At 32.5% G+C, this 22,611-nt stretch overlaps 1 protein-coding gene across 1 annotated transcript in view; it reads left to right on the forward strand.

Moving 5' to 3' along the window:
* The first annotated feature begins 273 nt into the window (after positions 1 to 273).
* Positions 274 to 22,611, forward strand: part of LOC132758574 (RNA helicase aquarius-like) — a 37,594-nt gene continuing 15,256 nt past the window's right edge. The window contains exons 1-25 of the mRNA XM_060750250.1: positions 274 to 444; positions 2,283 to 2,379; positions 4,069 to 4,128; positions 5,167 to 5,243; positions 6,259 to 6,304; positions 6,918 to 6,992; positions 8,956 to 9,087; positions 9,634 to 9,702; positions 10,200 to 10,377; positions 11,126 to 11,304; positions 12,071 to 12,184; positions 12,774 to 12,877; positions 13,590 to 13,692; positions 13,984 to 14,104; positions 14,944 to 15,036; positions 15,584 to 15,711; positions 16,173 to 16,272; positions 16,840 to 17,007; positions 17,647 to 17,753; positions 18,267 to 18,436; positions 19,175 to 19,303; positions 19,790 to 19,927; positions 20,822 to 21,002; positions 21,553 to 21,846; positions 22,310 to 22,465. Of these exons, the coding sequence (XP_060606233.1) occupies positions 2,290 to 2,379; positions 4,069 to 4,128; positions 5,167 to 5,243; positions 6,259 to 6,304; positions 6,918 to 6,992; positions 8,956 to 9,087; positions 9,634 to 9,702; positions 10,200 to 10,377; positions 11,126 to 11,304; positions 12,071 to 12,184; positions 12,774 to 12,877; positions 13,590 to 13,692; positions 13,984 to 14,104; positions 14,944 to 15,036; positions 15,584 to 15,711; positions 16,173 to 16,272; positions 16,840 to 17,007; positions 17,647 to 17,753; positions 18,267 to 18,436; positions 19,175 to 19,303; positions 19,790 to 19,927; positions 20,822 to 21,002; positions 21,553 to 21,846; positions 22,310 to 22,465 (3,012 nt within the window). The 5' untranslated portion in view covers positions 274 to 444; positions 2,283 to 2,289. The remainder of the gene's footprint in view (positions 445 to 2,282; positions 2,380 to 4,068; positions 4,129 to 5,166; positions 5,244 to 6,258; positions 6,305 to 6,917; positions 6,993 to 8,955; positions 9,088 to 9,633; positions 9,703 to 10,199; positions 10,378 to 11,125; positions 11,305 to 12,070; positions 12,185 to 12,773; positions 12,878 to 13,589; positions 13,693 to 13,983; positions 14,105 to 14,943; positions 15,037 to 15,583; positions 15,712 to 16,172; positions 16,273 to 16,839; positions 17,008 to 17,646; positions 17,754 to 18,266; positions 18,437 to 19,174; positions 19,304 to 19,789; positions 19,928 to 20,821; positions 21,003 to 21,552; positions 21,847 to 22,309; positions 22,466 to 22,611) is intronic.

Genomic DNA, 22,611 nt, shown 5'->3' on the forward strand with positions numbered 1-22,611 from the left:
TTTACTGTATAATTCGTCATGTATCTCGATGCAAGGGCGTGGACAGTACATGTATGTAGCTTGCACAATCAAACGGAGCCTATATCGATTATGCCGTTTTAGACTTTCTTTAGGGATTCTGTGTATTTACTATTGTATTTTGCGCGCTTTCAAAAAAAGTATATTATATGAATGAATGAATGAATGAATGAATGAATGAATGAATGAATGAATGAATGATCACCTTTCCGTAATTTAGTCATACACTTTAAAAGTGCGCAAATTAGTCAGTCACACGCTCTTGTAAAGCGTCTACATGAGCAAGAGTAAAAGGAAAACGAATTTTACATGTTTTGTATGAAAAACTTAACGATATCATGAAAACATAGATGTTATTCCTGCCAGTGCTAATTTTTATCTTCCTAGACACATTTGGTTATTTCAGGACTATTATTTAATCGTCAGGTAATTGTTATCAAGTTTATCTCGCTCTTTATGAAAGTAACAGTGTTTCGGATAGTTCCATAAAATCGACGTTTGTGATATTCTAAACTCTTTGGGAAAATAAAAAAATATCAAAATTAATCTCGCTTGTTTTTCTGGAGGAATATATTAGTATGGAATATATTATTAATACTTTTAAAATTATTGAATAAGTAACATCTTTAAAATTGTTTAGCAGATTATAACACATGTATTTAAAAATTTTAATATCGGTTATCGATACATAATTTGTGGTTTGTTTGGCCCTAAAACGTACTCGGCCCCCGAGTCAGCTCGGCCCTATTCCAACTCGGCACGGGTCAACTCGGCCCACTTTTCAATTATTAATATTTAGGTTTGTGTTAACAATATTTATTGTAATTATTGTAATTATTTATAATACACGGATTGACAGTTTCGAACTAGCAGCAGACAAGCTTTTCTTATCAGTAGCATTGCGAGTAAGGATAAACGATTGCGTATCTCACTGTATTTCTACATATTTAACTTCTGTTCTGTTCTTTATTACTTTAACTAGATAATGCACAGACAAGGTCTTTCTATTTGATAGAAGAAAAAAAACGTATGACACGTGTAAATGAATTTCGGCAACAATTAATGCGCTTATACGGAAGATTTAATTGGAAGCTTATGATATTAAGTAAACACGTTTTTGTTTCATTTTTTTTTTTAAATATTACTTTACAAACACATTTTATTAGAATCTAGATCTATATAAATTTTATCGAATCTGCAAGACAGATAAATTACTTTTTTTTTCTAAATATACTTTATTTCAGAAGAAGTACAATGTATAATTATATAATAATAAGATATTTCTTATTATTCATTTACCGTAACAACATGCATAGCAAAGTTAATACGTTATACATATTTTTGTGAAGTGGGCCGAGTTGACCCGTGCCGAGTTGACCCGTGCCGAGTTGGTATAGGGCCGAGTTGACTCTTTTCCGTTTGAATTTGATGTAAATATACAATATTTTTTAAATAATAATAACAACTTAGAGGCAAAGAGTTGAGTACATTTTTTACTTGTTTATAATGGAGATTTCTGTGCGTTAGAATACACGCATAAACACTTTCAATATGATCTACGTAAATAACCGAGGTATATCGAGTGAAAAATACGAGTTGCTTCCCTTATCTTCGAGTAAAATCGATACCGCTTATGCTAAAACAATACAAAATGAGCCGTTTTTAAACCGCTAGTTTGTTGCGATTAAATGTCCGATTTTAAAATGTATTACACCAATAGAAAGCTTTGGATCTTAGCTTCATCACAGTATAAACTTCAACACATCTTTTGATTCCAAAGTATTTAAATTAACTGTTAAATCTACTATATGTCAGACCGTTTTACATACGATTTATACAGTGAGATACGCAACCCGTTATCTTTACTCGAAATACTGCTGACCAGAATAGCCTGTCGTCTGCTAGTTCTGAAAGTGTTTATCGGTGTATTTATACATATATTAGAAATAGAAAAACGTTTTGACTTCTTGAACTGAATAATGGCAATGTTTCTTAGTTGTTGACTAAATTGAGAATGTATCTAGGACACACAGAGGGACAAAAGTAAGTTTTTTACTTTAGTGAGAAATTGACTCTAGGATACACAGACAGACAAATGTGATAGATCTTAAAATTTAAAGTTAGTGTTTGTTAATAAAAGGTCGCTTTTTTCAGTATTAGGTATAGACCTCTTTAGTTTAATAAGTTCTTTAGTTTAATTATTATACGCATATTTACAGTGCTCAATAATCAATATACAACGTACATTTTTTTTTCTTTTTAAGCCACAAGATGAGTGAAAAGAATATACAGAAAGGACCAGGGCCTAAGGGAGTTGGGACGTTAACAGTTGAACAAATACAAGAGGATAGAATAACACAGGTATTAGCTATAAAATGAATTACAATAAAATAATAATGCAGAAAACTGTAATCACTATATTTATCATACAGATCAAAAGTGTTGTCAAATTTTGGCAATAAAGGAATTAAGGAAATAAAAATATTGACAAAAGGTCACACAAATCAGGTTTTGCCGTTATCTGTTCCATGTTGGCCTTTAAGACAGATTTTCTGTTTGTGGTCTTTATTCAGAGTTGGTCCTTAAATCTAGATGGACAGTACAAATGTAATGAGGTAGATTGGAAATAATTGAAGAATAATAAGAAATAAAACTTACATTCCTTCAAATGTAGAATGACTATAATGATTTTTGTGTCGCCTCTACGGAGTAGTGGCGACATATAGGGATCACTTCTCCGTCGTCTGTCTGTCTGTCCGTCCGTCCGTCACAAAACTTGTCCGGACTACTCCTCATAAACTACTGGTGCAATTTCATCCAAACTTTACAGGAATGATCAGTACCAAGTCTAGTTGTGCATATTGTCAGCATTTTCCGGTTCAATGATTTTTGTCAGAGTTATGGCCCTTTAATAATTTTTAATTTTAAAGTTTGTCCGGACTACTTCTCTTATACCACTAATGCAATTTCAATGAAACTTTACAGGATTGATCTGTAGCTCAAGTCCTTGCGCATATTGCACGGGTTTTCCAGTTGAATGATTTTTGGCCGAGTTATGGCCCTTTGATAAAAAGGTGTTTTTTTCTGTGTGTTGCCAGATACACAAAAGCTTGTCCGGACTACTCCTCATAAACTATTGTTGCAATTTCATCCAAACTTTACAGGAATGATCAGTACCAAGTCTAGTTGTGCATATTGTCAGCATTTTCCGGTTCAATGATTTTTGTCAGAGTTATGGCCCTTTAATAATTTTTATTTTTAAAGTTTGTCCGGACTACTTCTCTTATACCACTAATGCAATTTCAATGAAACTTTACAGGATTGATCTGTAGCTCAAGTCCTTGCGCATATTGCACGGGTTTTCCGGTTGAATGATTTTTGGCCGAGTTATGGCCCTTTGATAAAAAGGTGTTTTTTTCTGTGTGTTGCCAGATACGCAAAAGCTTGTCCGGACTACTCCTCATAAACTACTGGTTTTATCCAAACTTTACAGGAATGATCAGTACCAAGTCTAGTTGTGCACTGTCCGTCTGTCTGTCCGTCTGTCACAAAATTTGTCCAAACATGAAATTGGCCATCATGAGGCGACACATGTGATTACTGATCGCTCTTGTTCTATTTTCCTTTCCATACAACAAAATATGAGATGAGATGGATATTTTGAGCTGAAATCTTGAACATTATTTTAGTTGGTCATGGTTGTACATGTCACTGAAATTATTTGATTTAAAACTTTCCTATATTCTATTCAGGTAGATACTTTATAATGAAGGGCAGCAGTGGCATAGTGGTTAAGACTTTCCTATATTCTATTCAGATAGATACTTTATAATGAAGGGCAGCAGTGGCATAGTGGTTAAGGTGTCTGCCTCTCAGGCCAGGGATCATGGGTTTGAGTCCTACTTGGGTCATCAGTGTGTTTCCTCATATGACACCAGAAATGGTTGGTTTCAGGAAGCGGACTCGAAAGTGATTAATATATGTTGCAAGAACTTGTTTCACAACCATGCTTAAATATGTTTGAACTATACTGTTCTCTCTTATTTACAGTTGGCCTCTGAACTTTGGTCTCCAACAGCATTGAAGAAAAATGTCAAGTTCAAATCAGAGGTACAGAACTAATTATTTTTTGTTTATAGGTGTATTATACCATGCTTCATTTTCTCATATTAGATTTCCTTGCACATTGCTTATCATCATAACTGCACAAAATTAAATTTGATTTATTTATGTTACATTCTTTGACTATTTAAAAAAAAAATACAGTGTTTGGTAAAAATATTCAGCTTACTCAAAGGTAATTTACACAGTCATATTTGAGGGATGTAATTTTGGTATACTTAATTACGACCATAGCACTTTTATAGCACTTTTATGCAGGTTGTATTATTGTAAACTAAGTAACAAAAATAGTTTTATAATTTTTCCAAAAAGTTTAGATGAAGTATTTTATTTATCAATAACCAGTGTATACTTAGCCGGCTTTATTATTTATTACAAAGTGGTTGTTTTGGAAAGAAGTAAATTTACTTCTTTAGTGTTTTTGTTGTTGTTTTGTGGATTTTTTTGCATAAAAAAGAGACCACAATTGACAAAATTGTTGAAAATTTAAATACATGTATTCCAAATAATTACAAAAAAATTCTACCAGTCAGCTCAACTTTTTAAGCAACTATGACCTTATTAAATAATTTATATATATATGTATTATAATCTGAAAGAATTAAATGAGCCGCGCCATGACAAAACCAATGTAATGCGCAGTCTGATCAGGATCCATGCTGTTCACTATCAGTTTCTCTACTTGTTATAGGGTTTGTAAGCGAACAGCATGGATCCTGATTAGACTGCGCGGATGTGCAGGCTGGTCTGGATCCATGCTGGTCGCAAACGCATTACGTTGGTTTTGTCACGACGCGGCTCAAATGTTTAAATTGCTTTATTTTCAAATTTTCTTATGGTTACATACATTTCCTAATTTGAAATATTTAAGATGGATATTAAAGCGTTTGTTTCATCTTGATACAACATAAAAGTGATTAAATATGTCAAAATTTCTTGAGATCATTATAGAATTTGATGCATTATTTTAAAAATCTTTATTTCTAAGATCATGACAATATGATAAATTTTTATTACCATTGATAGGTTGTTGAAGAGATATACACTAAGGAGCTTGTTAAAACCAACTTTGCAACAAAACGTGTAATGATGCTTGAATTCAGGTAAATATTAAACATATTGATGTTATTTAAGTATACATGTATTTAAATGTAATCATTATATTAACCCTTACCCTGCTGGAACCAAAAGTGATTAGCCTTGATCACCACCATTAAAGAGCCGGACCAGCTTGCACATATATACAGCATGACCAAATTGTTGGCTTAAACTTCAAAATTTTCATCTTGTTATACCTAAAATTGATAATGGACAGTTCCAAAAAAAAAAGCAGCTAGAATAGTCTATTTAAAAAATTTAGCAGGGGTTAAGCTATGAGCTGCATATAAATTGACACATATCTTTTTTATTTGCATAAGCATTAAGGTTCCTTTATGAAGTATTTGCAAATATGGTTCCATTTTACCCTTGTGGTAAAGTTTCTGACTGAATCACTGGCCCCTCATTGTTGGCTTTTATTTCCCTTAAGAACTCAGTGCATGTATTGTAAGGAGGCCAGGTACACTTTACAAGAAAGTAGTTATGTGGCAGTAACAAATTTGATTTGACTCAAAAGCCTTGATAGTCAAAAGAGCCCCTTTGTTGCCATTAAAATGAAATCTTTATCAATCATTATACATGGTATATGTTCTAGTTAAGTTTATGAGTGACCACACTTATATGACACAAATTCTGGTTAACTGTAAGTCTTAGCAGCACAAAATAAGTCATACAAAGTTCTAAGAAGCAGAATCAAAAGAGGTTGAGATCAGATGTCAAAGTTTTCATTCGTAACATATTGGCGATCCATATCATTGGTTGAAATGCTGATAAAATAAGTTGTATTTTCAGCCCGTAGATTAAATTATCCCCCTTGAGCCTTGTCCAAATTGGCTGTTTTTGTTGCCTTAGATAAAAATGAAAACCTAAGGTTTTATACTAAATTTGTTTAAACTAATTTGTGTGCATGTCTTTTCAGTGATTGTTTAACAATTAATGTGTTTAAATGCATTAATGTTTACATTAATTTTAATATATTACATCAAAGTCTCAAAATTATTGTTTATTTACTTCTTTCAGTCAATATTTAGAGAATTATCTCTGGCCAAATTATGATCCTGGAAAGGTATGTGACTAATATTATAATTAATTATATTCATGTTGAATGTTAGACATTATTTTAAGAGTTATTTTTCTTTTTTTGTATAAGTAATTGAACAGTAATATTTACTTATTGCTAAATTTATGCATTAATAGCAACAGTATAATCATTTTATACCAGTATACAAGGCACTGTCCGGTTAGCTCAATAGTTAGATCATTGGACTGTGAATAGGGCTACCCAGGTTTGATTCCCAGACAGTGCAGATCACTTGTTGTGATTGATCATGAAATTCTTTCTACGGTTATTCGCACTGTACCTCTGCTCTGGCATGTACAGAAGTTATCAGTTCCCTGTGAAAGTGAAGGCAACTAGTACTGGTAAACTGCTTGGCAGCCTGCCCAGGAACAATGCAGCGGCTAAACTTTCCTCTTGTAAATTCATTGTGGCTTACAACCGTGATCCGGAGTGAAAACTGCAAAACTGGGTCACATTTGTGTTGCCTTTCAATTTATTTTTATTGCCCATTGACATACTATGAAGTGTATTCTCATGTTATACAGATGTTAAGAAAATATTATTTCATTTATGCTGCAAATTATGCATAATCTATATGTATTTATCTTGTTATTTTCAGTCAAGTCAAAGTCATTTGATGTCTATTATACTGATAGTGAATGAGAAATTCAGAGAGCGGGTACCACCATGGATTGTTAGTACTTTTATTAGTCCCCTACCGGTTTACCGGAGGGGACTTTAGGTTTACCCTCCGTCCGTCTGTCCGTCCGTCCGTCAGTCCGTCCGTACGAACCCAGAGGTACTTGTGTGATTTGGAGAACAATGGGTAACAGTAAATTCTCTTTGATCCTATTCATTCCGTTTTTACTTGTGTGTCTTTTTTTAAGCCTTGTGTGACTAAAAATGGCCAAAAAGATCAAAGGAAAAGTCACATAAGTACCATTTTGTGAGTATGTCTGTCTGTCCGTCCGTCAGTCCGTCCGTCCACAAAACTGGATCCCGCGATAACGCAAAAAGTACTGAAAATATTTTTATGAAACTTGATATATGGATAGATGGCAGTATGGAGATTATGCACGTCTTTTTCTTTTCTTCCTATGTTGAAAATTCTGGTTGCTATGGCAACAAATAGACTGAAAATATGGCAAATTTTACACATAACCTGGATCCCGCAATAACGCAAAAAGTACTGAAAATATTTTTATGAAACTTGATATATGGATAGATGGCAGTATGGAGATTATGCACGTCTTTTTCTTTTCTTCCTATGTTGAAAATTCTGGTTGCTATGGCAACAAATAGACTGAAAATATGGCAAATTTTACACATAACCTGGATCCAGTGATAACACAAAAAGTACTGAAAATATGTTTATGAAACTTGACATATGGGTATATGGCAGTATGGAAATTATGCACATCCTTTTCTTATCTTCCTATGTTGAAAATTCTGGTTGCTATGGCAACAAATAGACTGAATTTCAAGATTTCTGATTCTAGTTTTTAAGTTTTTTCACTATAAGTTCTTTATTTCTTAAGGTATTTTCTTCAAACTTTAAATATAAGTTGCTTGTAATCAACCACATCATATGTGACAAGGTTTACAACTCTAGCACAAAATTTATCAGAATTACCTCCCTTGAACTTAAAATTTTCATGAAAAAACACTTTTTTTTTTTTAATAACTTCTTTTTCTGAATGTATCTACTTCAAACTTCATATAAATGTTTCTTATTATCACTCAACATTTGTGAGTGTTCAATACTCTAGCAAGACTATTTCCAGAATTATGCCCCTTTTGAACTTGGATTTTTTTTTTTAGAAATTGGTAATTTTTACTCCAACTTCTTCAATCATGATAGGATTTTAAAAATGTTATATTTTGATAACAGGGATGTTTAAAAAATAACTTTAGAGTGTCCTTCAGTCCGTCTGTCTGTACATAAAAACTGTTTCCTGTGATCACTTTTAAAGAACTTTTTCAACAAATTTACTTAAAATAGGAACATAAGTGAATGGCCAATGGCCCTTCAGAATGTTGCTTGGGCTCTTACCGGTAGGGGACTTATGGATTGCTTGCAATACTATGATAATTGCTTGTTATTTACATATTGTACATTTCATTATGGTACAATTTACATGGTGTTGTTTCTCTTGGTGCTTATAGATTAATAATTTGCCCACGCCATGGAAATAGCATCTGGTCAGACACCATAGCATTGGCTTCTTAAATTTAGCATTTTCTTAAATATTGAAATTAATAGAATTTACTTTTTAAAGACCAGTATGTCCAATTGTCCATTACCCATTTTACTGAGGGATAAAGATTAAATATGACTATAGATAATTGGACTATCTGGCTACATGTAACCTAAAGGAGATAAATGTACTGGGTAGTTTTTATCTTAATTTACTAGAAAAAATACTATGATTCACTCTTTAATTTTAAACATAATCATTAGTTTGAATCCATGTACTGATATGTTAGATAACATTTCATTTGTGGAATATTGAATGCTTTTTGATTTCAAAAATATAATGGATGTTAAAAATTTAGAGTTTTAAACAGTAACTATTTCTTAGATTTTTTCATTTTTGATGCACTCTGAAGAAAAAACTTATACAAGAAAAGTAATTTTTGTTTTTATATATTTTCAGTGTTTCAAGAAGAAATCAGACCATTTCGCAGCATTTTTTCACCACATATTGGAGACGACACTGTCCGATGTTAGGTCTCTCAAGGAGCAATCATTTCTGATTATATTTCTGATACACTGCTTTAGAAGTCTAGTAAGCTCATGTTCAATACAATAAAAAATTGTCCTCTCCATATTATGTGTTGAACTATAAAACAATGATAAATTGTTGACGCATGTGTGGCCAAATGTAATGGTACATTTGCTAACTTCAAAACATCCCTCAATGTGTTGGGGGTTTTAATTCAGTCAGGTACTTAAGATTCTATAGTGTGAGGAAACTATCATGTTTGTATAGTCAAGGTCGATAGTTCTGGTCGGGTTGCCACCCATGCCTGTCATAATGAATATAGTAGCACCTGATTTTTTACTCCATAAAAAAAAAGCTGGAAAACAACTAGAAAGTGGAAAACAACTAGAAAGTGGTCATTAAAATTTAGTCATTTCACTGAAAAACCAAGCAAAATCAATAAAATAAATTGTCATTCAACAGTAAAACTTGTGCAAAAATCCTTACGTTGAAAACCTGTGATTTACATTTTTCTATTGTTTGCCTGTTTTTTGTTTGTTTTTGTTATAATAGATATTAAAGTTACGAACATTTATCTTGTAACAGTCTATTTTTATTTATCAATTTTAGGAAATGGATCTGATACGAGAGCAGGTACAGAGATTGGTATCTTTACCTATCTGGACTTGTCTTTTACCTGTAAGTATGTCACTGTTTTATACAGTCAACAATAGTGATTTCAGCTTACAATATGGCAACCATCATAACATTGTGTAAAGTTAGCATGTTGATCAACCATACCTTTAGTATAATGAGTCAGGGACATCCTTAGTGAAGGTTGTTGCCCCTCACCTCTGTGGGTTTGAATCCTGCTTTCATGTGAGGAAGCTATACAGTTAGCTTACGGAATATATGTGGTTCTACTCTGCCTGTTCAGGCTGAAATAATGAATGGAATGGCATCTGAGGTCTTCCTTTACCAGTAAAGCTGGAAAGTCTCCATATTTCTTTTAATTTGTTAGTGTGACTTAAAACCCAACAAAAAAACAATATAAAAGAGCCAGGCATACCTAAACTTCTGTTTTGATTGTTGTTTTAAATCAGCATGTTTCAATAACATCATTTAAACTGGTTGTATTCTTTTTCACTGTCATATTTTTGTGGACTTACTTTGATGAATTCTTCTTTTTTTCATAGGGTAAAAGAGAGGAACTGTTTAAAGCCTATCCAAAGTACAAAAAGTTTTACAACTTCATCAAGAAAAGTGATGGCAAATTAACAGCAGAACAGAGAGACAAGGTGGAATTTGAAAGATCTTTCCTGAACAATCTCATACATAAATACATCTCTGTTCTTAACGCAATACCAGAGAAAGGTATGTTGTTTTGTTTAATATCTTGGTAGATTTCATGCGTGCTCCATTTACTCAAAAGAAAATATACCAACATATTTCTTTTGTACTGGTATTTTAGATATTCTTTTTCTAAAGCAATATTTTGTAAACTGCACTCAGAAGATATATAGCTTTATAGAATGGTAGTCTTTTTCAAGGTTTTAATTTTCATATTGCTTGGAAAACAGTTTTGTTACTTTTTGATATTTTTTATTGTTAAATATTTTGCTTATAGTGATAAATTGATGTGTTTAACCTCCAAGTTATAACAGTACATCATGGCCAAGTGGTTATAGTTACTGGCTTTGACTGCCAAGACACCTTTTGCCACTTTAAAATCATTCTGCCTACCCACTCTTTGGGTTCATTTTGCCCTCCACCATTCTGCGTTTATTTTGCTCTCCACCACTTTGGGGTCATTTTGCTCTCCGCTACTTTGGGTTGATCTTGCCCTAGAAGCCTAGACCACTTTGACTTATTTTGACCTACCTCTTTGAATAAATTTTCATCATACACCACTTTAGATTTATCTAACCCTTGGTCAATGCATCATTTTACCCTCAACCACTTGCTTAACATCTACTTAAATGCTTGTTTTGCCTAGAATTATGCCCACATGAATATCTACGATCTTCCTTTATCATTTAAAGATGTGACCATGTCAAATTCAGTGTGACTGATTATTACATATAATTATGATCAAAAGAATATACATGTATAAATATTACAGGTAAAGTTGCAGGTGAGAGGATTATGTATTGTGAGAGGTTTGTAGAGTTTCTAGTTGACATCGAGGCCCAGTTACCTACAAGGAGATTCTTCAATGCTCTTATGGATGATAGCCATGTCCTCAGTGTCTCATTACTCTCTAATCTCAATCAACGTGAGGACGGAAAATTATTCTCAGAGGTAATAAACCCTTATAACCTTAATTTCTTAAATAGACTTTTCCAATATCAAGTTTTGGAATTGCCCATTTTCAGTTTTGGGGATATCAAGATGAATAGTTAAAGTTAATCTACCAACAGTATAGAGCCTGGTCAGACTGCACAGATGTGCGGGCGGCACTTGCCTGGCTCTGTACTGGTGGGCAAAGACTCTTAACTTAAGGTTCCAGCAGGGTGAGTGTTAAGCAATTACAAATGAAAAGAATCTAAATGACAATTCTTAAGACAAGTTGGTAAAGTTTTCAAAATTTATTCATTTGTTGATAAACAGCATCATGTGATCTTTTACTGTTGATACTTCTAATATACCTCACTAACTAAAAAATGTAAGAAAAAAAAACTTAATATTTTATTTATATATAATTTTATTAACATGGTTCGATATTATTCCTCTTAAAAACAAAATTTTTTTATAAAAATCACATTTTATTTTCCCATAAAAGTATTTTCTTTTCTTCCATCCCCAAAATTTGTTATTTTTTTTTGTCTTTGCAACCTATTGCTGAAATTTAATGATACAAAAATCTATAAATGAAGGAAACTTTGGCAGAATGATTTTGAGTTCAGTTTTGTTTTTATTACATGTATGTCTGTTTAATCAATGCTTTCATACAAATGAAGATAATGTAGAGGTGTTGAGCTTAACTTGCTTTATAGCACAAAGAACAAACACTTTGAAGTTATTTTACTATAATTGTCATGAATGAAAATATTATGTCTTTTTTTAGTTACTGGACATGCTGAAAGCGTATGCAGAGTTTGAGATTGATGAGGGGACAGGGGAGGCCCTAAATATACATAATAGGATAGATCTTCATTACAACAGAGTTCTAGCACTACAGGTTTATATCTTCTTATGTTAGTTATTGTAAATGGAACCATCATGCTGTGTAACATGTCAGAGAAATGATAGTAAAATATAACAATGAGACTCGTACAATTTTTTAGAAAACTTGATGATTCTAGTCAGGTATCGGTACCCATGCTTGAAATAATGCACTAAGGGGCACCTGAGGTCTTCCTAAACCAATAGAGCTACAAAGTCAGTATATGACCAAGTGTTGGTGAGGCTGCAAAAACCAAACAAAAATGAAATAAGTGTTTTTTATTCTTTATCTATACTAAGAAAGGGATGAATATGCTTTCAGAAAAATGCATTTCTTGTTTGTTTCACTAAATTATTTCTGTGACTACAACTTAATTGTCTCTAATATTCAGGCACCTTTGTTCTTTTAGAGAATGTTCCTGCCAAATAAAGCTTGTCCATTAAGCTTGAAACCAGAAGTTTTGATTTGAAAATTAAAAGAATTGCTAAAATCTTGTACAAAAGTCATTTTACTATGGATGATAAACAAAATCATATTCTGCAATTTCTTATATCAGTAATAAAAAACAAAAAGTAATCATATTTTAAATGTTGTATATTTACAGAAAGTTGCTTTCAAGCATTTCCCAGATCTACATCAGTTTGCTATAGCAAATGTAGCCAGTGTAGACAGTAGAAAATCCTTGTTGAAATACTTCAATCCACTCAGGTAAATCTCACGTTTTATAGTGATTATAGGGGGCATCCGTGGCCGAGTGGTTCAGGTCGTTGACTTGGATTCTTTCATGTGAGGAAGCTATCCAGCTAGCTTATGGAACGTCGGTGGTCCTACTCGGGTGCCCGTTTGTGCCTGAAATAATGCACGAAAGGGCACCTGAGGTCTTCCTCCACAAGTAAAGCTGGAACCTCGCCATATTACCTATACTGTCGGTGTGAAGTAAAACCCAATCAAACAAACAAACAATAGTGATTATAAAATGATTATTCTTATATATTGACACACTGTTAAATATCTTGAAATTTTTGTTTGTTAAAGGAAAGAATTCACATTACAACATATTACAATTACTTATTTAAGGTATTTCCACATTTAAGAGGAAATGTGTCTGGGTTATAAGCAATGAGTAATCATGTAGTAGAACTAAGCAATGAGTGTAAAGTAATTTGCTCACAGAGACAACAGTTTGCATCTGTTGGGGTTTGAACACACACAGTCAGTTATCCTTATATGTGTTAACCACTTGCTATCTATCTATTGATCAAGTGATATTGAATTTATTTATTTCTAGCACAAGGGAATAATGTCTGTCTGTTTATTGCAAAAGTGATATTATGAGCATGGCTGTTGTAAGCATTAATCTATAAATAGCACAAATTTATCTATTTATAGCAAAAGTTATGTTATATTTATCTATTTATAGCACAAGTGACCTTCACAAATTACTAGGTCATCTAAATATGTTACCTATGCTAGAGGAAGGGCAGGAGTCAACAAAGGATCGTGAATTTCTTCTAGAACTCTTGGTATGTATAACTATCTTCCCTTTATGTTACATGTCTTTTACTGTTTAGTGTAGGTTTTCTAATCAATATTTTCATTTAACAAACAAAAAAACATCAGCTCATTAAAGTTGTTGTATATTCTGTGCAGTCTGGTAAAAACTGTGTTAAAAAAAGTGCTAATTCTATTTGTTTTTTTGCAAGTTAGAATTTCTTGTACCCGCAAAAATTTGCAAGTGGAAAAAATGTTAAATTCTAGCCCTCAGAGCAGACAAGATAATATTATGTGTATAATTCATTTTTTATCTATTTTAGGTGAGTCATCATGAGAAGAAGAAATCTCAGTTAGAACAGATTAATGAGATGGCATTGTACCCAACAGAAGACATTATCTGGGATGAAAATATAGTGCCAACTGAGTATTACAATGGTGAAGGTAAGATTATGTAGTTTGGTCGTCCTATCTTGAACATGACACATCAATACTAGATAAGATCATGTTATAGATTTTTCAGCTCCTCTGATGTAGGAAGACCTCATAGTTCTTCTGAGTGAGTTTTGTCTCGAATATCATGATTGGTCAATATCAATTTTATACTGGTAATTCTGACCAACCAAAAACCTCCTTAGTTCCAAGATTGAATTCCTTTATTAACTTGAACCCAGATGTGACCCACTGTCATTATTTCATGTATGAGTAAACTTAGTTGAGTCACCTTCATTCTGTTAATGAGCTGGATAGTTTATCAGCATGAAAGATCTAAAAATCACTGTGTGAATCTAAACCTATGAACAGCAAGTGATTTGTAGTGGGCACTCTCTTAACCCCTTAGTCTTGAAAGCTTTTTAGCTTGAAGGAGAACAAAATTATATTAATCTTACAGATATGATATTCATGAGCTCAAATAATGATCATTTGATTTTGTAGAAAAATTTGCAAGTACATGTACTTGTAGGTATCAGAATATTTTTCACACAGACTCTAGGTTCATTTGTAAGCTTCAGAAAATATGGATGTAACTGAATTAATAGAAAAATACTCTTTTAAATAGGACAGGCTATAAGGTTATTAAGTTTTTTATTTCTTACGGGGCATTTGAGACAAGTGTACCAGTGTAAGAATAAAGATATTTCATATATCAACAGCTTAGTGTGAAAGGGTTGTATCTCCTTCTTTATCTAATATGAGTTACAACCCTTTCGCACCAAGCCCTCGAATTATGTACTCATATAATAAAATCATGTATTTTAACTCATTTTATATTGTTTTTACAGGAACACTTGCCTTACCAAAAATCAACCTACAGTTCCTGACGTTACATGATTACCTACTGAGAAACTTCAATCTGTTTAGACTGGAATCTACATGTAAGTTCTACTTTAAATTCTGTTCAAATTATCTTAATAAATCAATATGTTTAATGGCAATTTTCATATTGAATGATTGGAAAGAAAAGTATTATTTTTTATTTCTGTTCTGATATCTGTGAAGACAGCTGATGATTAATGATTCATAATGACAAATGCAACTGTATTGAGTAACGATTTTACATAATGTTCAATACTAAACTTTGAGTTCATCGATTTTCAATTCATTTAAGGGATAACAAAAAGAATTTTGTTAATACAGAATTTTCAAAAGGATAATTTATTTCTGACTCCAGCTCTATACATGTATAGTGATTTGTAATTTTGATGACAATAGAATGACAAACCACCATTCTAGAGCATTACCTAGCAGCACTTCTTACCAGAATTTAAACTGTTGACAGCCCAAATTGTAGCAATTTGATTTTAAAATTCTTGTAAGTTATAATGGACATTTCAATATTTAAAGCAATGCTAGTCAAATGTGCAAATTTTAAGGGGAAATTAATGATTTTGAGATTTAGATTTTAATTATTAATATTGACAGATGAGATACGACAGGATATTGAAGATGCTATTACACACATGAAACCATGGAAAGCTGAGGATGGGTCCACTTATTTCGGAGGGTGGGCAAGAATGGCTCAGCCTATTGCAGGGTTTAATGTTGTAGAGGTAAGTAAAATGTAGAACTTTTCTTCAGTAGTAAAATATACATGATAAATATAGAAAGATTTTAGTCACGATCAGCTGTAATGATATTATCACTAACATAAATTTATAATGTATATAGAAATATATAATGTCAGGCCATAATTGATTTATGTTGCATTTTGCTGGATGAAATTTGATACAGTTCTATATTGCAAACTGAGCAAGGTCAGTGACCCTTTTTTGGGTACACGCTCTTAATCTCTATTGGTTGCATTCTTTGAATTCTTTCATGTGAGGATAATAACCAGGTTGCTTGTAGTAAGTCAATGTATCCAGTCAATATTTTGAGATCTGTAATGATCCCAAGGTAACATAAGTAATACATTATTTTTTGTAACATTACTCATTTTTGCCATTCCCCACCCCCCTTTTCCATGTAAATGCTAAGATACAAGTTTTTCATAGAGATTAAATTATTTCAGGTAGCCAAGCCAAGGGTCGGTGAGAGTCACCCAGCTCAAGTGAGGGCAGATGTTACAGTTACTCTTAGTGTTGTACAAAGCATCAAAAATGAATGGGAAGGTAAGGTCGTACATTATTATGTTATTGTGATATTTTGTGATTGTGAAAGGTGATGCAAAAAAGGTATTATGCAAATAAAAGGGCAATATTATTTTAGATTTTCAAGTGAATCATCAGATGTATTAGGTTTGCAAGTAAAATTAAGAAATCAGGAGACAAACACAATTTTACAAATGGTTAAAATAAATAGGGGGAAGAAATTTATCTGACTGTATTTTTTCCATTACCAATATATGCAGACACAGTAGTAAATTTTTGTAGTAAAATTTTGGTATATATTTCTCATTGTATTAGTTGGATCACATAAAGACTTGTTACAGGTACTATTTACAAATATACTGATTCTCAGGGTATCAAATATTGTCTCATTGCTGTCATTCTAAACTGATTATGAAAAAAATCCCTGAAAAAGAATCTGTAAGGAAATAATAGAGAGTGAACAATATTGACTTAACAAATCCTGTTAAAAATCCTAATTAGTAGACATTTTGTAAATGCTCCTTAAATTTACCATAGAACATGACTAAAGTCATAATGACCCTTACACTGTTCGTCATGTATTTTCAGGTTTGAGGAAACATGATGTTGCATTTTTGATTTCTGTGCAACCTCCTCACAATATAGGCCACAAATATGATATAAAAGCACCTTTCATACCTCAAGTTGGCCTCATGTATGTTCGAGGCTGTGAAATAGAGGGAATGCTTGATGCTGAGGGCAAAGTAATAGAAGAAGGTAAATACATGTATATATATTTGTTATCATACATAAGTACAAAAAATAATCTTTTAAGCACAAATAAAATCTGCTGTCACTTGAGGAAATGATACCTGTTTTTTTTCCTGTGCAAGGCTTTTTGATTAATGAGAAATTGTCTAGGAGAAAATAATCTGTATCTTATATATTTAAGAATTTTGTTAAATTATACTTATTTCTTTGTTTTGATTTTTAAAAACCTTGTAATATGTTGTAATCCAGTTCTTATAACTATTTGACATAAACAAATATTGTATGAGTATTAAACAGTATAGTTCTAAATGTTAATAACATTTAGTGAAATAGGGGAATCCTTGGCCGAGTGGTTAAGGTCATTGACTTCAAAGCACTTGCCCCTCACCGCTGTGGGTTTGAATCCCAACAGGGACTTTGGATTCTTTTATATGAGGAAGCTATCCAGCTAGCTTACGGAACATCGGTGGTTCTACTCATGTGCCCGTTTGTGCCTGAAGTAATGCACGGAAGGGCACCTGAGGTCTTCCTCCACCAGTAAAGCTGGAACGTCGCCGTATGACCTATACTATGTCGGTGTGATGTAAAATTCAATCAAACAAACAAACATTTTGTGAAATAATATTAAAGTTTTACTGTATTCAGGTCCAGAGCCAAAACCAGAATTAACTGGTGATACACGTACATTTCGTGTATGGTTAGATCCTAACCAATATCAACAAGATATGGTAGCTACAGAAGATGGAACTGAGGTTTGTTTTTGTTTCTATGTTTGTTACCGTGGCAACAATGTAATTTTAGTTCTGTGGTCAAGTGTGATATCATATTTAACATCATCAAAACAAGCTAACTATAGATTGTAAGTGGGGATTTTTAGGAATAGATAGCTTGATTGTTTTATTGAAACTTACTGTTTTTCTAAAACGTAAAAGAAAGAAAAAACGTTTAACATGTATTGAGAGAAAAAGGAATTTGCAATTTGATTCTACAAAAATGGGAAGCAACTCTGTCTGAACTTCAGAGGGGCTCTCAAAAACCTCTGAAACAGGTCTGTGTTATTGAAATATTATAACATTTATCAATAAGTGTCTTAAAGACATCATTACATGTCGGAGACTGGCTTGAAAGTGACTTTGGGACCATTACTCATTTAGTGGATTGATTATCACCTACAGACCCATCACAGCTGTAAATTAATTTCTTTTTGTTGCATGTTGTCAATCAATGTTTCATGGAATGAAAAAAAATTGTAACATTCTCTCTAGGATGTTTATGAAACATTCAATATAATCATGAGGAGGAAACCTAAAGAGAACAACTTCAAGGCGGTACTGGAGACTATACGGGACCTGATGAATACAGACTGTGTCGTGCCAGACTGGTTACATGATTTAATCCTAGGATATGGCAGTCCAGATTCAGCTCATTACAGACAGTAAGTCAGTCTGTTTTTATTTACCATTGGATCATACTTCCTCCAGCCCCAAAATAGAAAATAAACAAAGGACTTGTTTTGAGTGAAACTAAAAAAGTGTTGAACACCACACTAAATACTGTAGTCTGATATATACTCCCCCCCCCCCCACCAAAATGCATTTAAGACGTCTAATTTATCTGTTCAAACAGATTTATATACGATAATGAATTAAAAATCAGCGAGGTCAAGAGGTGTCAAGAGGTACTGCTCCAACACTGTAGTGAGTTAAATCCCTTGTTTTTACTCCTGAATACTAACCCTTTTATATTAATCCAAAGACACCGTTTTTGTATACCCGCCTACCCACCTATTGGCAAGTCAATATAAAGCACTTGACTTGCTCATCACAGCTTTGTATTTGAATTGACATTGTATTTATTACATTACTCAAAGAAAAAAAAATTGATCCTAACCAAGATCAGCTTACATTTTTTGTTAGTTATGTATAAATACTATTTAAGCCACGCCATGACAAAACCAACATAGTGCGTTTGCGACCAGCATGGATCCAGACCAGCCGCACAGTCTGGTCAGGATCCATGCTGTTCGCTATCAGTTTCCCTACTTGTAATAGGGTTTTTAAGCGAACAGCATGGATCCTGTTCAGACTGCGCGTATGCGCAGGCTAGTCTGGATCCATGCTGGTTGCAAACACACTATATTGGTTTTGTCATGACACGGCTCATTTGTTTACAGGATGGAGAATAAGATAAACAGTTTAGATTGGAACGATACATTCCTGTCAGTGGAACATCTGTTATATAGTTTCCCTGGTTACAAGATAGAATTAGAATCTGATGCTGCCAAGGCACAACCTCCATTTAGGTGAGTTATATTACTGTTTTTATTTTCCAATTACTCTTTTGTGTTTTAATAGAATAATTTTGTTTGTTAGTTTGATTAATTTTTTAAACAAAATTGAAATTTAGATGCTTTTGGTTACAAAATAAATTGTTTTTAGCATTATCAAATACATTTACCTTGGGGTTTTTTTTGTTTGTTTTTTGCTTTGAACATAAAGCAGGTTTTGCTGACAAAAAATAAGTTTGACTTTTTTCGCTTATAAAATATAAGTTTATTTATTTATTTAACTTTCTAAATAAAAGTTGGGCTTTCATGTTTAAAGAAAGCACAGTTATAGATAATGAATAAATCCTGTATTTTATTAAATAAAACCTAGATTCTGTGACACTTACTGCGGAATAAGACACAGGAATATTTGATCTTATCTCCATTGCGAATATAAGTCTCTTAGAATGTTATTGTACTGTGAAATCTTTATCAAAATTGTATATGATTTAAATATTTCAGGTTAACTTTTATGGAAGAGGAGTCACAGACTGGAAAGAGAAAGGAAGGGGAAGATGCCCCAGTTCCTGTACAGAAAATAGTTGTACAACCTCATATTATACCAAATAGAGGACCTTACTCTTACAGTCAGCCTAAAAAGTATGAACATTTTATACCATCATTTTATACCATCATTTATACCATCATTTATACCATCATTTTATACTATCATTTATAACATCATTTTATATCATCATTTTATACCATCATTTATAACCTCATTTTATACAATCATTTTATATCATCATTTTATATCATCATTTTATATCATCATTTTATATCGTCATTTTATATCGTCATTTTATACCATCATTTATACCATCATTTTATATCATCATTTATACCATCATTTTATATCATCATTTTATACCATCATTTTATATCATCATTTTATATCGTCATTTTATATCGTCATTTTATATCGTCATTTTATACCATCATTTTATATTGTCATTTTATACCATCATTTTATACCACCATTCTTTATTAGTATTTATACCTACATTTTATACCACTATTTTATACCATCATTTTATATCGTCATTTTATACCATCATTTTATACCACCATTCTTTACTAGCATTTATACCAACTTTACATACTACTATTTTATACCATCATTTTATATTGTCATTTTATACCATCATTTTATACCACCATTCTTTATTAGTATTTATACCTACATTTTATACCACTATTTTATACCATCATTTTATATCGTCATTTATACCATCATTTATACCATCATTTTTTACCATCATTTATACCATCATTTTTTACCATCATTTTATACCATCTTCATTATACCATCTTTATTATACCATCATTTAAACAATTATTTTGTCTCCTCAAAGAGACTGAACATTACTGTATTATGAATGCCTATAATTCTGAAGCGTCTTTTTTTCACATAAATATTTAGCAGTAACATACTTTAATGAATAAGAAAGTTTTTATGAGAACAAATTATTCATGATTGAATGATTATAACAGGAATAGTATAAGATTCACACCTACCCAGATCGAGGCTATCAGGTCCGGTATGCAGCCTGGACTCACTATGGTTGTTGGACCTCCTGGTACTGGGAAAACTGACGTAGCCGTACAGATCATATCAAATATCTACCATAACTTTCCAGACCAGAGAACTCTTATTGTTACTCACTCTAACCAGGTAATTATAAAATACATCTCTTTACATTATTTAACCTTTTCTCCATTTAAATGGTTAAATGGACATAACCTGCTGAAATTTTTGGGAATAATATATTTGTTTGTTTATGAGTTTACAGTATCAAAATACAAATATTAAGCACGCTATCAGTAATGGTCTGCCTGCTCAGCTCTATAGGGAGAGCAACAGGTTTGTAAATCAGGGGTTCTGATTTGATCCTCAGACAAGGCAAAGTCTTTCAACACTATTTCAGATATAATGTTGGATTTGTACTTATTCACTTGCAGAGAAAATGTTAATTACTGATTAGTGACCCAGGAAATCAAGTAAGGTTGTCCTGCAGGATCAAAAAAGTGTTAAAAAAAATAGCATTAAAATCAGACAAACAAACAAAATATATTGATATAGTCATTGGGAAAGTGCTAATGAAATAATGACAGTGAAACAAATTTAAAAAATATGATCTACACTGGGGTCAAATGATGTAGTTTACATTGTATTGGTATACATATATAGTATTAGTGTGTATATTTTTGTATCTTAATTCTAGGCTTTGAATCAACTGTTTGAGAAGATTATGGCATTGGATATAGCCGAACGTCATCTATTACGTCTTGGTCACGGAGAAGAAGCCCTCGAGACGGAGAAAGATTACAGTCGCTATGGTCGTGTCAACTATGTACTGGCACAGAGACTCGAACTTCTACAGGAGGTTGCTAGGTTACAGGAGAGTCTGAAGGTACCAGGTGACGTGTCATACACCTGTGAGACAGCAGGGTATTTTTATATATACCAGGTGTTGGCAAGATGGGAAGAATTCCAGGCTAAAATCCGGAAACTCAAAGTAAGATGATTGTATAAATAATATGATTTATTTTATCTTTGTAGAGTTGAATATTTATGATTTACTTTAATTTTGAAATTAAGGGGTCTTTTATATAAAAATATAAAGATTTCATCAGCAACAGTGGTAGACAGACATTTCACCCCTTTGACAATTCAACCTCAAAATTTGGGGACAGTTCATTACCTAAGGCACTTCACCCTCCAAAAATTGTTACCTTATTTTTTGCCAGCACTATTGCAATTTTAATGTTTTGGAGTAGATATAATAAGCAGATACTTATCATTACAAAAATTGCTGCTTGTCAAAGCTGTTACATTATCTAAAAGAACTTTGTTGTAAATGAAACCTTTCCACCATCTTATCGTTATACTTTTTAATGTGAACCGTGACTATAGATCAGTATTTGATCTGCCTTAAATCAGCAAATAATTCACAAAATTACATCACTTTAATATTTCAGGAAAAGACAACTGATAAGATCCGAGAGTTCTTTCCCTTTACTGAATTCTTCAAAAACGCACCTCAGCCTTTGTTTAAAGGCAGAAATTATACAGAAGATATGGATATAGCTGAGGGTTGTTTCAAACACGTCAAGAAAATGTTCACTCAACTTGAGGTACGCAAATTAACATAACAAAAATGTGAAATTAGAAATAACTGATGTCTTTGAAGAGTGTTTTTGTCAGTTACTTCCAATTACATTTCCCTGCCACTTTTTTTGTGGTGGTGTCAAATTCTGGTCATAATATTGAAATGTGCCCA

This window comes from Ruditapes philippinarum, unplaced genomic scaffold (genome assembly GCF_026571515.1).
Source record: "Ruditapes philippinarum isolate M1 unplaced genomic scaffold, ASM2657151v2 ctg336_1_1_1_1, whole genome shotgun sequence".
In the NCBI taxonomy this organism is placed as follows: Eukaryota; Metazoa; Mollusca; class Bivalvia; order Venerida; family Veneridae; genus Ruditapes; species Ruditapes philippinarum.